This window comes from Protomyctophum parallelum, assembly GCF_964188405.1.
Source record: "Protomyctophum parallelum genome assembly, chromosome: 13".
NCBI lineage: Eukaryota > Metazoa > Chordata > Actinopteri > Myctophiformes > Myctophidae > Protomyctophum > Protomyctophum parallelum.
The window spans coordinates 39,926,620-39,942,368 of record NC_139708.1 but is presented as its reverse complement, the minus strand read 5'-3'; the positions used below and the strand labels follow the sequence as shown (position 1 = coordinate 39,942,368).

The 15,749-nt window shown below is 42.2% G+C and overlaps 1 protein-coding gene across 1 annotated transcript in view; it reads left to right on the top strand.

Moving 5' to 3' along the window:
• Nucleotides 1–262: 262 nt before the first annotated feature.
• Nucleotides 263–15,749, top strand: part of tbl3 (transducin beta like 3) — a gene marked incomplete at its 3' end in the record, with an annotated part of 47,683 nt that continues 32,196 nt past the window's right edge. The window contains exons 1-10 of the mRNA XM_083779110.1: nucleotides 263–406; nucleotides 2,663–2,714; nucleotides 4,330–4,425; nucleotides 4,541–4,588; nucleotides 5,806–5,947; nucleotides 7,001–7,085; nucleotides 8,049–8,219; nucleotides 10,598–10,673; nucleotides 11,692–11,791; nucleotides 12,591–12,820. Of these exons, the coding sequence (XP_083635236.1) occupies nucleotides 375–406; nucleotides 2,663–2,714; nucleotides 4,330–4,425; nucleotides 4,541–4,588; nucleotides 5,806–5,947; nucleotides 7,001–7,085; nucleotides 8,049–8,219; nucleotides 10,598–10,673; nucleotides 11,692–11,791; nucleotides 12,591–12,820 (1,032 nt within the window). The 5' untranslated portion in view covers nucleotides 263–374. The remainder of the gene's footprint in view (nucleotides 407–2,662; nucleotides 2,715–4,329; nucleotides 4,426–4,540; nucleotides 4,589–5,805; nucleotides 5,948–7,000; nucleotides 7,086–8,048; nucleotides 8,220–10,597; nucleotides 10,674–11,691; nucleotides 11,792–12,590; nucleotides 12,821–15,749) is intronic.

Here is a 15,749-nt window from a genome sequence, read left to right as displayed (position 1 = left end):
CGTTAGGCGGTTAACAGGTGAACAACAATGATGAATTTAGGGAATTTTATTTTTATTTACTTGAATTGAATCCACCACCACGTGGTGTTCCGCGTCATTTTAGTTTTTTCCATTAAATATTATCATTATTTGTACGTTTTATTTATTTTATTATCAGAAACCTTCCAGCCAATCAGCGCGCCGTGCGTCTGGGGTCTCTGGATGACGCACAATGCACGCGACGCACATCCACACTCACTCAGCATGCATTAAGCATCAAGCATGTGGGATTTGTTGATGGTTGTTGAATGTGCTCTGAGTTAAAAAATATAATAATAAGTGATTATTGATTCGTTTTTTTTGGGGGGGGGGAACACTACTGTGTTTTGGTCAGGATGGCAGACACCAGTCTCCAGTTCAAAACCAAGTAAGTGCTCGTAGCCTACTGCATGTGGACTGACTACAGAAAGTACACTCATTAGCTCAATGTGGCTAAGCTAGCTGTAACTATACACAACCTAATATTGTTTTCATTGCTATTAGCCCCACATCTTATTATATTATACGAGTAACGCAAGAGAGAGAGTACCATTCTTTGTTTGCGGTTTCTCAACATTGTTACAGTTGCAGCAATAACAACAAATTAGTACATAGTATAGGCCTATAGTACAGTAGTACTAAAGGTTTGATTGATTGAAATATTTATTAACAGTTTGTAGAATTTACAGTACATTTTAAGCACAAACTCAATACAAAGACTGTTAACTGTGAGTGGACGACCCAATTAAGCATTACACTTGTTTACAACAGGGTCCACCTTGTTCAATTCATCAAAACATTTAGAGACATACAAATAGACACTTCTATGTAGTTAAAGAACAGAAGAGGAATTCATCATATAGGAAGCAAAAAGGGAATATTGTTTTCATTGCTATTAGCCCCACATCTTATTATACGAGTAACGCAAGAGAGAGAGAGAGTACCATTCTTTGTTTGCGGTTTCTCAACATTGTTGCAGTTGCAGCAATAACAACAAATTAGTACATAGTATAATAGTACAGTAGTACTAAAGGTACAGAGAAAAAGTAACACAATATAGCCTACATTAATCATAGAGGTGCTACTGCTAATTGATACAAAGGTCTAAAATTGCTAACTACTGTATATCCAATCATGTCGGGCATAAATAAGAAGTTCATGCATAATATTATGTATTTCATGCATATTTTAGCATAGCACATTTTCCATCCAGGTGGTGCCCACTATTCCTTAGTGTCCACTCGTGCTGTATCCCTTGAAGGTGCTTGTGTGCATAGGTCCTACTTCAAATATATAATATCATATACATTATGTGCACATTTTTGTTGTTACAACTTACAAGTATCATAATCTATTTGTGTGTGTGTGTGTGTGTGTGTGTGTGTGTGTGTGTGTGTGTGTGTGTGTGTGTGTGTGTGGCGTGCGTGCATTACTTTGTGTGTGCAGGTGTTTGTGCACAACACGCAACCTTTAATTTGCAAAGTCTCAGGTGCCTGTGATTGCAGTGCTGTGTGTTTGAATAGTGTAGTAGTAGCTTTGGTATGTGAGGGCTGCTACTGTATGTGTGATTGAACCCCTGGTCGGACTGTCAATCGTTTAATACTGTAACCTGATATATGTAGCTTTTCCTGAGCCAAAACAGTGAAACAGCATTATGCTTCTAGCCTTCTACGGATACCGTAGCCGCAATTTGCAACTCTAGATTTTTTTATAATGAGATGAATCTAGTTGCAATACCCTTCATTGACTCCCCACTCATCCAATTTGGTTTGCGATCTGCTTGTCTTAAACAACGTTAAACTCACAAACATTGCAGCTGCAGTCCAAGCTTGAATTATCCTCTTTCAATCTGCCGAGCTTGTTTTTCATAAAAATCCACCGTAGAGATGTTATGAGTTACTTTCTGTCAAGAAATTCTGTGCAGGTGATTCTTTTTCTAAGTGCTGGACTTTGGAAGCACTCGTCGCATGTCACTGAACGGCCCTGCGTACCACCTGTTTCGAATTTGCACATAATGCAGGAGGCAGCAGTGCGACCCGTTAACAAAAACGAGTGCTTCCAAACTGCAACACTTAGAAAAATAATCACCTGCAGACTGAGGATGTCTTGACAGAAAGTAGCTCATAACATGTCTACGGTGGATTTTTATGAAAAACAAGCTTGGCAGATTGAAAGAGTATAATTCAAACTTGGACTATAGCTGCAATGTTGGTGAGTTTAACGTCGTTTAAGACAAGCAGATCGCAAACCAAATTGGATGAGTGTGGAGTCAATGGAGGGTATTGCAACTCTAGATTCATCCCATTATAAAAAAATCTAGAGTTGCAAATTGCGGCTACAGATACCGTAGCTTCAAAGCACAGCTCAAGACCTATTTCTTCATACTTGCTTTTAGCTGACCTGGAATTATCTGTGTTGTCGTTCATGTCCTCACTGGACGTTATTGCTCTGTAAAGCACTTTGAACAGCATCTCATGTCATGAAAGGTGCTATACAAATATTTATTTATTATTATTATTATTACTACATTACAGCCTCCTTGGTCTTCTTGAGGATGCTGATATACCGAATCGTGTCGTAGATTAACATCTACATTTCAGTGAACAGTGATTTAATCCATATCCTTTTGTCTGTTCCCTTCTAGCTATGCTGCCTCCAGCAAGATAGAACCGTTTTATAAAGGAGGAAAAGTGCAGGTGAGGTGTTGTTGACTTGCATTTTTAAATATCTATCCTGCTTGGTTATATTTCATGGTGAAAACCTCATATGTTCAACACTATTTCAGGATTCAGAATAAAAAAAGAACAGAAGATTGACGAGCTCAAAACGTGTCTCTTCGCGCCACATTCCGGGATTGTAGATCTGCTATTTTGGATATATGGTGATAAGTAGGGATGCACTGAAAGGGAAAATCTTGGCCGAAACCGAATACCGAATATAGGTGGAAAGTTGGCCGAAAACCGAATATCCGAATATGATTAATATTATATATCTTTTTTCCTACCATTGCTGTCATGGCCGTATCTTAAAGCTACCTGATTTATGGCAAAATAAATGGTTATGGCAAAACTTAACTAATAATCACTATTATGGCTCCATAAAACATGCATTAATTGCATACACTATTCGGTGATATATTTTCTGCCTATTTCTGCCGAATACTTTCTGCGGACGAATATTCGGTGCATCACTAGAAGAGTTTTCGTCTCAACAGCAGTGATATATGCATCCAAAAGTGACTGCATGTCCACGCAATGGACGCAGTGTTTCTCAAAGTGGAACGGCCGGGAGTAATTGATTGGGTCCCCGACAAAGTTTAACTTTAACTTTTAGAAGTGTACTAGTGGATGTTATTAACAGCGATATAAGTTACTTTACTGTAGAATGGCTATCCTCATCATACCTCTCCACTCTTATGTCCACAAACTGTATATCAGTGTTGTTTCTGGCAGCAAATTTAGATTTTTAGTTTTAGTCATAGTCTCTTGAATGGTTTCCATTTAGTTTTAGTCACATTTTAGTCACTGGAATGATTTAGTGTTAGTCTAGTTTTAGTCGACTAAATATCATAAGATTTTAGTCGACTAAATCAACTAGTCGACTAAATATCATAAGATTTTAGTTGACTAAATCTACAGTTGATTTAGTCGTCTAGAATTTGTTTTATATGCCGTCATAATGACTGATTTTACATATGTCTACAAGCTACGAGCTTGTAGATCGGCTATTTTCAGCATGCAAATAGCCGATCTACAAGTGTAAAATTACTTGTATACTCTTGTCCACTAGTCCCTTCCTGACATTTTAGCCTAGTTTTTATTTGTTGACGAAATCATCAATATATATTTAGTCTTATAGTTTTAGTCCTCATAGCTTAGTTTTCATTTAGTTTCCGTTTAGTTTTCATCAGTGGATAAAGGTAGTCGACGACGGACATTTTTTCGTCTTAGTTTTAGTCGACGAAAACAACACTGCTGTATATACTGTATATCTAACATCAGACTATTAGACAATTATGGAGTTCTTTAGTAAATCATATCAACAACACTTATAATCTCAGATAGGGGTCCCTGAAAACACATCTAATCAAATTGATTGATTGACACATCTTCGTTGACAAATCGGCATTTGCATGAACATAATATGTGTACATATCTGTCAAAAGGATGAAAACACAATAAAGCGTATTCCCGTTGTGGTCCTTTTTAAACGGAGCTCAGTGTCAATATGAGGGCGCTTTACCGTTTGAGAACCCGACTTGGCATATAATGTTCAATTCTACTTTGTGTTTTTCCTGTTTATCTTCCTCAGATCAGCACGGATGAGAAGTACATATTCTGCATGTGCGGTTCACGCGTCAATGTGCTGGAAATTAGCACAGGGAAGATTGTCCACAGCATTGAGCAGGTGAGTCCATATTACTTCACACTTCCATAGATACTAACAACAACACGCCATGTTAATTAAAATGTTATATTATCTGCCCTCATCATCATTATTATTATTATTATTATTATTACAGGACGATCAAGAGGACATCACGTCATTTGCGCTCAGCTGTGACGATGAGGTGAGCAAACACTTGCTGTGATCTACTGTATGCTCATGTCACTCTGCTTCTAAAGCCTAAATCTATAAATGCGTAATAAGACGGTTTCACAAGCCAAAAATGTTGGCTAGCATGTTGTTACCTCGTGGGTCTGTTCTTTTTGGCAAGCGACATAGAGTCAGTACCGAGGTCCTGGCGTCGCTTGTTCAGTCCCTGGTTTCACGGAAGTAATTTCTCTATGGAGAATAAGATACGGTCATCTTAGAATCGTCTCATACTGTCCAAACTGTACCCGGTCGATATTGTCAGGGAGGTGGGCTCTGTATCGTTTACGACAGTCGGTCACACATATTTTGATACAGTCCGTTTCCGGTGAAAATCTAGCTAATTGGGTAACATCATCGATGTCTCGCCGTCAGTTGATGCTTCATATCCATAATTATGAGTCAAACCGCAGGGTCCATTTGGTTGTTTTGGAACACCGTTCGTATTTGATGCGATATTAAACAAGTATATGGGAATTCAGAATGGGTGTAAAGAAACGTGTCCCAGACTCCCAGGTACAGGTAGGATGTGTAAATGACGACAGACTTCGGTGCACTATTGTAAATCAAGCGTACCCACTTTACCGTGAAGAGTCTCACTGCATCATCAATTGTGTCTGTCTTGTCCCAGGTGTTGGTGACAGCCGTCATACCGTATCTGTATCATCATGTCATGTGTCTCTGGGACGAAAAATGTCCGCCGACTACCTTTTTTCACTGACAAAAACTAAATGAAAACTAAGCTATGCTGACTAAAACTAAGACTAAATATACTGACAATTTCAGGGGGGGGGGGGGGGGGGGGGGGGGGGGGGCACGGGCCCCCATTATGAAAACTATTGGTCCCCTGCATGCCGATCTACACAGTTTTGTAGACCTTGTAGATCGGCTATTTTCAGCAAGTGTAAAATATGCCATTATACGACGGCATCAAGGCCCACTAAAATACATTTTAGTCGGCTACATTAACTGTAGATTTAGTTGACTAAAATCGTATGATATTTAGTCGACTAAAACTAGACTAACACTAAACATTCCAGGTGACTAAAATGTGACTAAAAACAAAGTGAAAACTATTCAAGAGACTAGGACTAAAACTAAAATGGAAATTCTCTGCCAAAAACAACACTGGTCTCTGGTTCCAGGTGTTGGTGTCATACTGTAGCATCATGTCATGTGTCTCTATTGTCCCAGGTGTTGGTGACCGTCAGCAAGGCTCTGGTGCTGAAGCAGTGGGCCTGGAGGCAGGCTCAGTCCACGCGCTCCTGGAAGGCCATTCACACTGTACCGGTAGCCAGCATGACCTTTGACCCTACATCCACGCTCCTGGCCACAGGTCAGCCGTTACTGTGTGTGTGTGTGACTTTGTGTGCGTGCGTGTCATGTCATGTCGTGCGTGCGTGCGTGCGTGCATACGCGTTTTCAGAAGGTGAAATGTTTCCTTGTCCAGTTAATTTCCCATAGATTTGTTTTATTGGCTTGGCAGCAGATTTGAACCTGAAAAAGCATATGACACCGTCCTGTGTTTCCAGTTCAAATCTTATGCCGTCAATCAAACAAAGCTATTGGACAACCTGGGACTTGTAATTTTGCACAGAATCCAATAATCCACTACACATTATTTGCCATGATCCCTCATATGTGGTTATCAAACACTGTATATAAAGTTTTAACAATCAACTTTAACCCATTTAGGCCTACCATCGATTCTACTAAATGTCTTCTAAATCCTGACAGTTTTCTGAAAAACCTATGTTTCTATATCAGTGGTTCTCAAAATATTTCATGTCAAGGACCTCCAAAAATATGTGTAATTGGCTGCCGACCACCATCTGAAAATATGTTGTTCCAGCAAAGATTTGAGTTAAAAACGTTCGCTCTGAAAGAATGTATATTCAAAGATTTGCGCCACATTTTTACGATTTTTCAAAAATAGCAGACCTACAAGCTCGTAGCGCGCCACTCTGTGCCGCGCTATGAGCTTGTAGATCTGCTATTTTTAAATAGCTAAACTATAACATAATGCTTAAAACACCAAAAGGGGTTCTCGCCCCAAAATGGGTTAAGAGGAACACTTATCCTAATTGGGAATTTAAGTATAAATAAAATAAATAGTACAATGTCTAACTTACCCCAAGTGGTTGGACGTAGCGCGTGGAAGGAACACGTTATTCCAGCCAGTTCCTTTCCCCTCCATCAGGCGCCCCGGCTGGCCAGGGGGAGGCAGTTTAGTGACCAGGATTACTGCATGTTTTTTGTGAGGGTACCTACCCTAGGGGACACGGGGAGAACATGCAAACTCCACACAGAAAGGCCCTTTCGCCAACCCCGTTCTGTTCTGTATACCAAGTTCTAGACTCACGCTGGCATATTGTGTTGTGTGTTGCAGGTGGCTGTGATGGGACCATCAAGATGTGGGACGTCATAAAGCAGTACTGCACTCACAACCTGAAAGGCTCGTCCGGTGTCGTGAAGTAAGGCCACAACTCTGTGCACATCAACACCAACCTAACTCTTAACGCATGTATAGATAATAATATTGACAGCAAGTGTGTTGTCGCTCAGATCAGCCAACGCTATAGGGAAGCTTGGAAGTACCGTCACTAAAAAACGTCAGGCCAATTAACGCTCCACACGTCCCAAACTCTTCTCCCTTCTGGCTCCAGAAACTATGGAATGCACTTCCCATTGCAATCAGAACTTGTATGTAGACTTAGATAGCATTTTATGTAGACTTATAGCATTTTTATGTAGACATAGCACTATAAAGTACCGTATACATGCATAGTCCCATTATATTGATATTGATATTCCACTGTTATGTTCTTAGCTTACGTATGACTCTTTTTATGTATGTGATGTATTGCCATGCTTTTTGTTCTTGCTTAACCCATTTAAACCTACAAATGTCTTCTAAATCTTGACTGTTCTTCTGAAAAACCCATGTTTCTATGTCAGTCGTTCTCAATCATTTCCATGTCAAGGACATCCAAAAATATATGTAATTGGCCGCCGAGCCCCATCTGGAAATATGTTGTTCCAGGGACCTCCTCCCAGAGTCAAAAGATTTGAGTTAAAAACGTTCACTCTAAAAGAATATATATTCAAACATTTGGGTCACATTTTCACATATTTTAAAAAAATAGCAGACCGACAAGCTTGAGCTTGTAGATCTGCTATTTTTCAATAGCCAAAGTATAACATAATGCTTAACCCATTCTGACCTGAGATCAGATACTATAAATGTCTTCTACATCCTGACAGTTTTCTGAAAAAGCTATGTTTCTATATGTCAGTCGTTCTTCGATTTAAAAAGAAAATAGCAGACCTACAAGCTCGTAGCGCGCCACTCGGTGGCGCGCTATGAGCTTGTAGATCTGCTATTTTTCAATAGCTAAAGCATAGCATAATGCTAACACCATTGTTGTTGTGCGCAGCCTGGTCCAGTTCCACCCAGACGTCAGCCGGCTGCAGCTGTTCTCCTCGTCTCTGGACTGTGCCATCCGGCTGTGGGACCTGCGCTCCAGTCAGTGTGTGTGTGTCCTGCAGGTCCACTACAGCGCCGTCACCTCGCTGGCCTTCAGCCCCGACGGAGACACCATGGTCAGGTACTACCGCGCACGCGCACACACACACACACACGCCTATGCACGCACGCACCTATGCACGCACGCACATACACACGCACACATTTTAGTTCTTTATTTGATTCCACAAATCACAATTCATTTTACAAGGAAACAAATATAACGGGGTTGACAGTTCATGTTCAGGTTCAGGTTTATTTGTCATGTGAATAGATAGAGTATAAATACAATGAAAATTATTTTGCTCAGAGCACTCTCAGTCTTACATACACAGGACATGAACAAACATCTATAGTGCAAGAAAAAAGACAAAAAAAAACAGAAAAAGTGAAGTGACAAAACAGTGCAATACAGTTCAAGGTCAGCTGTTCAGCAGCCTGACTTCCCGGGGGTAGAAACTGTTACTGAGACGGGTGGTACGAGATTTGATGCTCTGGTAGCGTTTTTTTGGAAGGGAGTAGTTTGAACAGGGTAATCTTTTCACTTAAGGAACCTCCTTCTCCACACAGACAAACTGCCTATAACAGCCAAAACAGAACAGTATTTGTTTGGCAAGTTGTTTGGCTTCGCTCTCTGTCATGCCAGCTATTCTTAGGCCACTCATGGTCAACTTATGGCACATGGCCCAGGCTTCCCAATATCAGTGTGGCAAAATCTACAGCGATACCCCAGGTTTGTTGTACTTCCAAGACACACACACACGCGCATACAACATATAGTAAAAATCAGTTAGACACAGTCAAAAATGTTAGACAGGCGTTTGTGACGGGTTATAAATACCATCTTTTAAGCCAATGTCTCCTAAGGCTAGAGGAGCATCCTAGTGCATCTCTTCATAGGGTTACTTACAGTGATGCTATTATAGAGCGTCGCAGTCCCGCCCCCTCGAGAGACCCGGAAAATAATTCCCCGTTCATTTTCCTCATAGACTTTTCAGAAAGTATTTATTTAAAGACGTTTGCGCCGCGGACAAAGCCCACTCTTGTCGTGGCAAATCATGACAACAAACACAATGTTTTGGGCCGAACAAATAATTAGAAAGAAGAATAAATCACACCCGTCTGAACTGAGTGGTGCAACTCCCCTCTCTCTCTCTCTTTAGTCGACTAAATTGTATTTTCGTAATGACAGTTTTTACACTTGCTGAAAATAGCTGATCTACTATTTTCAGCATGCAACCAAGTGTAAGTGTACTGGATCTCTAGTCCACTATAGTCCCTTCCTAACATTTTAGTCAAGTTTCTACGGAATTGTCAATATCTTTAGTCTTCGTTTCAGTCATCGTAGCTTAGTTTTCATTTCGTTTTCGTTAGTGAAAAAAAAAAGGTAGTCGACGAATATTTTTCGTCATAGTTTTAGTCGACGAAAACAACACTGGTGCTTGGGTCCTCCTGCGTGTGATGTGAGTTTTGTCACATCCACGTGCCTTCCCAGATTTTTGTGACCACTTTACGCGTGGACAAATACGGTGGCTGGCTGCACATTTACTGGAAAGGATATCGGCCCCCAACATGCAACGTTTAATCATGCCTTACCTGATTTGTTGGAACTCGAGACTCTGAGCCCTTTTTTTAAAGATGGAGTGCCGTGATTTTTGTACTTTTCCACGTGTCTATGGAGTTAACATTACTCTAATATTGGTTATAATATTCAAATATGTCTTCCCTGTGTTTTTTTTGGTTTCTTCCTGAAAGCTGAAAGCCTTTGAGTCAAAAGGCCCAATCGACGAAGCGCCAATCAAAGCGCCGGGGCGCCTGATGGAGGGGAAAGGAACTGGTTGGAATAACGTGTTCCTTCCACGCGCTACGTCCAACCAGGGAAACTCCCCCCTGTCAGGTTGTAAAGGAGCAACTTGGACACTCAGGCATGAAGGAAGCATGAGTTCAAGTCCGTTGCTCTCCCCAGGTTGGCGGAGGGTGTGTAGAGCCCAGGATCACATTAGATGATTGACACAGGGGTGAGAAATGGGTTACAAAATCGTGGGATAAAAAAAAAAAAAAAGGCCCAATCGAAATAACACCATTTTAGTGATGTCATAACCCTAACCTAACCCCTCCCACATTATCATACAACAACAGCTGTGGGCGAGGCTTAAGTTCAGGTGGGTGGTGCTCAGGTGAAAACCAGGCATATTAATGAACTGGTGGGTGTGGCCACATAAAAACTTAATTGTTACACTTTCTGTACACTTTATTGAAAGAAATCTTCCTCCTAGTATAATCATAGTACCTGATGATCATTTTTTAGGGGGGGGGGGGGACCCACGGCACCCCATCTTTAAGTTAGTTCACCTTTATGTGATCTCACTCTGTAAAAGCATGTTGTGTCCGTTTTTTGAACCAAAAAACGTGCGATACAAATGTTTTTTTTAATGACTGACTGTATTACGTTGTTTTCAGCTCCGGCAGGGATAACGTCTGTGTGGTGTGGGACCTACAGAAGCGTGAGGCCAAAAGAACCGTAGCCGTCTATGAGGTGAGACGTATGCGACTTGTGGGTTATATGTAAACGGGTATATACTTTTAATGTTTAATGTTTTAGTTTGATGTGATGTGAAGGCCAAGCAGTGTTGATTTTGTCGACTAAAACTAAGACGAAAAATGTTCGTCGACTACCTTTTTTTCACTGACGAAAACTAAATGGAAACTAAATGAAAACTAAGCTATGATGACTAAAACTAAGACTAAATGTATTGACAACAAATAAAAACTAGACTAAAATGTTAGGAAGGGACTAGTGGACAAGAGATCCACTATAAGTCATTTTACACTTGGTTGCATGCTGAAAATAGCCGATCTACAAGGTGATAACGCGTAAAATCTGCCATTACGACGGCATCAAGGCCCGCCAGAATACCGTTCAGTCGACTAAATCGACTGTAGATTTAGTCGACTCAAAAATCACGTGACATTTAGTCGACTAAAACTAGACTAACACTAAAACATTCCAGGTGACTAAAAATTAGACTAAAACTAAATGAAGTCTCATTCCAAAAGACTAAACTAAAATAGAAATTTGCTGCCGAAAACAACACCGAAGGCCAAGCCTCTCTCTCCGTCTCTTTTTGGTGTTGGCATCATGTTATGCTTTAGCTATTGAAAAATAGCAGATCTACAAGCTCATAGCGCGCCACCGAGTGGCGCGCTACGAGCTTGTAGGTCTGCTATTTTTGAAAAATCGAAGAGCGACTGACATAGAAGACATTTTTTAGAATCTGATCTCAGGTCAGAATGAAAACTGTCAGGATGTAGAAGAATTTTTTTAGAATCTGATCTCAGGTCAGAATGAAAACTGTCAGGATGTAGAAGACATTTTTAGAATCTGATCTCAGGTCAGAATGAAAACTGTCAGGATGTAGAAGACATTTTTAGAATCTGATCTCAGGTCAGAATGGAAACTGTCAGGATGTAGAAGACATTTTTTTAATCTGATCTCAGGTCAGAATGGGTTAAGCCTGTTTTGTCTCACATTGTGGTTGTTCTTTTGCCTGCAGGCTGTGGAAGGGGTCGTGTTGCTCCCCGATGACGAGGACCTCTCACAGATTGGAGTGAAGAACAACAAGGACCTGCATTTCCTCACAGCGGGCAGCAAAGGTCTGTCTGTCTGTCTGTCTGTCTGTCTGTCTGTCTGTCTGTCTGTCTGTCTGTCTGTCTGTCTGTCTGTCTGTCTGTCTGTCTGTCTGTCTGTCTGTCTGTCTGTCTGTCTGTCTGTCTGTCTGTCTGTCTGTCTGTCTGTCTGTCCGTCCGTCCGTCCGTCCGTCCGTCCGTCCGTCCGTCCGTCCGTCCGTCCGTCCGTCCGTCCGTCCGTCCGTCCGTCCGTCCGTCCGTCCGTCCGTCCGTCCGTCCGTCCGACCGACCGACCGACTCCAGAGTTGCATTAAGTATTTCATTTTGAAATTTCACTATGGGATAAGTCCCTTGAGTTGCTGCAACTCGTTTTCAAGGGGGTCCCCTCCTCTCTCTCTCTCTCTCTCTCTCTCTCTCTCTCTCTCTCTGTGGGTGTGTGTAGCAACGTCGGATAACCACGTTAACCACTACTAACTAACTCAACCCGGCATCCCTGTTTTATACGCATGTCGTTATAGGCCGGTGGGGGAAAAAGGTTAAAAAATCAGTTGAGTTTGTTTGAGTTTTTATTCAGCATAGAGGGAGTAGGGTTCGCATAGCGACACGTTGTGAGCTTGTGTAGGACTGAGAATACACAGGTGGAACAAATGACAGCTAACGAGCAAGCTACGCACATGAGCTTGCGGACGCCCCCAACGACACAGTCTTACGACCAAGTATAAAACGGGCGTGTCTGTGTGTGTGTGTGTGTGTGTGTGTGTGTGTGTCTGCTTCGCTCCCCCCTCCCCTCCCCTCCCCTCCCCACCCCTCCCCCTCCCTCCTCCAGGCGTGTTGAGCGTGTGGTCGGCCAGCACGGGCCGCTGCGTCTACACCCAGGTCATGACCTCCTCCTCCTCCTCCTCGGCCCCCCCGGCCTCCGGCGAGGAGAACGACGCGGGACCCCGCAGTCTCACCCACCTGCTGCCCATGCCCGCCTCCTGCAGGCTGGTCACCGTCACTGCAGAGCACAACATCCAGCTGTACCAGCTGCCCGCCCTCAGCAGCGCACAGCAACAGGTCGGTGGATGGAGGCCATCTTTATTTTTCTCCAGAGAAACAGACCTACAAATAGCAGACCTACAAGCTCGTAGCGCGCCACTCGGTGGCGCGCTATGAGCTTGTAGATCTGCTATTTTTCAATAGCTAAAGTATAACATAATGCTTTAACGGTTAACCCATTTTGACCTGAGATCACATTCTACACCAAAAGGGGTTCCCGCCCAAAATGGGTTACAAATCCTGACAGTTTTCTGAAAAACCTTTTATGTTTCTGTATCAGTGGTGCTCAATAGTTCACGTCAAGGACCCCAAAAACTATATCTAATATGCCTCCGGCCCCCCCATCTGAAAATGTAGTTCCAGGGACCTCCCCCCCAGAAGCAAAGATTTGAGTAAAAATGTTCACCTACAAGCTCGTAGCGCGCCACTCTGTGGCCAAAATACGGCACAATATCTTCTTATATTTTACACTGATCTTGGAATGGTCTTCGGTATTGGATTGATACTCAAATTCAGATTTCCGGAGAGGAAAAACTGTTGTCAGGAAGGTAGACTTCTAAACTACCTGCTTTGCTAATAGATCAGTCTTATCCCATTTAGACCTGAGGACCATTCTACAAATGTCTTCTAAATCCTGACAGTTTTATGAAATACCCCATGTTTCTATGTCAGTGGTTCTCAAAGCTTTTCATGTCGAGGACCCCAAAAAATTATATATAATTGGCTGCCGACCCCCATCTGAAAATATGTTGTTCCTGGGAGTAGGGACCACACAGAAGCAAAGGTTTTAGTTGAAAATGTTCGCTCTGAAAGAACATATATTCAACGATTTGCGCCACATTTTTCAATAGCTATAACACGATGCTATTTTTCAATAGCTAACACAATGCTTAAAACAGGCCCCAAATGGGTTATAGTAATTCTTGTGCCGTGTTTCTCGTCTCCACTCTCTCACTCTCTGTCCGTGGGGAGCAGGGATGTCAAACTCAAACACACAGTGGGCCAAAATAAAACAATTGGTACAAGTTGAGGGCCGGACTGTGCTTCAACACACGTCATGAGGACATCCCAGGAAAATGGCAAAAAAAGTATGCATTACAAACTGAAAATGCATTATTATTAAGCTCAGTTTCCTGTTCTATGATCCTCACAAAGCACTGCTTTCATAGTAAAATGATAAAGTAAATCAAATCAGTTGCATTGATTTCTTATCATAGTCTTCTTAGGTAATATTCTTTCATTACAGCCACACAGAAGACCCACGGAGGTTTGCCCTCTGCCTACTACCTGACTTGAAAGCCCCTGTTTTCAGAGTTTTCACAGGCGATATACTTTCACTGCTGATCTCAATAGTGAAGAGGCAGGCTTGCACTCGCGGGCCCTCGATACGCGCCAATGCACTCTCAGTGCATTGTGGGACTTGTGGTATTATGGTGGTCCGTGCACTATAGTAAATGGTGCATTTATATAGCGCCTTTATCCAAGGCGCTTTACAGAGATTGTGCATTACATTCACCCAATCACACACACATTCATACACCGATGGCAGCGGAAACCATGCAAGGCACCAACCAGCACATCAGGAGCAATTAGGGGTTCAGTGTCTTGCTCAAGGACGCTTCGACAGTAACTCTGGGGGAGCCCGGGTTCGAACTGGCAACCTTACGGTTACCATCCAGGCACTCTACCCCTGAGCCACCGCCGCCCCATACCAGAGGGCCAGTTCTAATACAAATTCAATATCATCCCACAGGCCAAAGATAATTCATTCACGCGCCTGAGGGCGACATATATGGTGTGGAGGGACTCAGGACACAACCTGAGACGCCACTGGCCAGAGAGCTTCTCCACCCACACAACACGCTTCTCCAACAGTGTTTTCCCTGCTACTGTGCGACTAGCAGTGTTGTGACTAACGCCCTTACATGCGTTACGTTACATAACGTAATTACTATTTGCAGTAACTTGTAACCTAACGCTTTACATTTCCCCATTCCATAACGGCCTTATAGTTATTGTGCGAGCGTTACCCGCGTTATGGCGTTATGTCAACTTATGTGATCAGTGAAAAGTCTCGCAGTTCCGTGAGTCTATCATACATCATGCGTCTCTGTGCTGCTGACTGCAGTGCAGAGAGAGAGAGCACTCTCTGTGTTGACAGTTTCGTTTGTGCTGCCTCTCATACTAGCCTGAGTCAGCCACATGGCTTACACCCTAACTTGATAAAAGCACGTCGCAGAAGAGGTCATTGATTGGCTAACGTAGGGACAGATTTCAGGGTAAGCCAATCAGAGACAGTCTACAGGGTGGGCGGGCTTACTGGGTTTTGTAAATAGTAACAGATTTATTCACAGACACACGAACCCTTGTAACACATACATAGATACTATACACAGACAGAAATCGCCGGTAGAACGAAAATCATAATACAGTACCACACGCTAAAATGGCAAATGCGGATCATGACAGCGAGATCGGTTGCTTTGGGAGTTGGAAATTTAAACACTATTTTGAGTACTTGCGACCCAAGGACGACAAAAACATTGAGGTGAAATGTAAATTGTGTGGCGGACATAAAACATTGTCCTCCATTTGTTTTGAAGGCAAGTTGAGGCTATACAATAAAGATGCCTGTCAAAATTCCTGAACATGTTTTATTGTTCCACTACATTTCATAATGTTAGGAGGGAGTTGTGTTTTCTCTTACTGTGCGAAAAGTAAAGTAAAGTAAAGTAAAGTAGTTACTTTCATAATTTACAGGTAAAGTAAAGTAACAAATTACTTTTTTAGATAAGTAACGATAACTATAATTCCTTACTTTTTAAAAGTAACTTCCCCAACACTGGCGACTAGTAGCCGAGGACATTATAGGGACGGAAATCAATATGATGCATGGACTGAATCAAGAAAGATGAATTGAATTATGTTTTTTAGGCTGATTTATGCC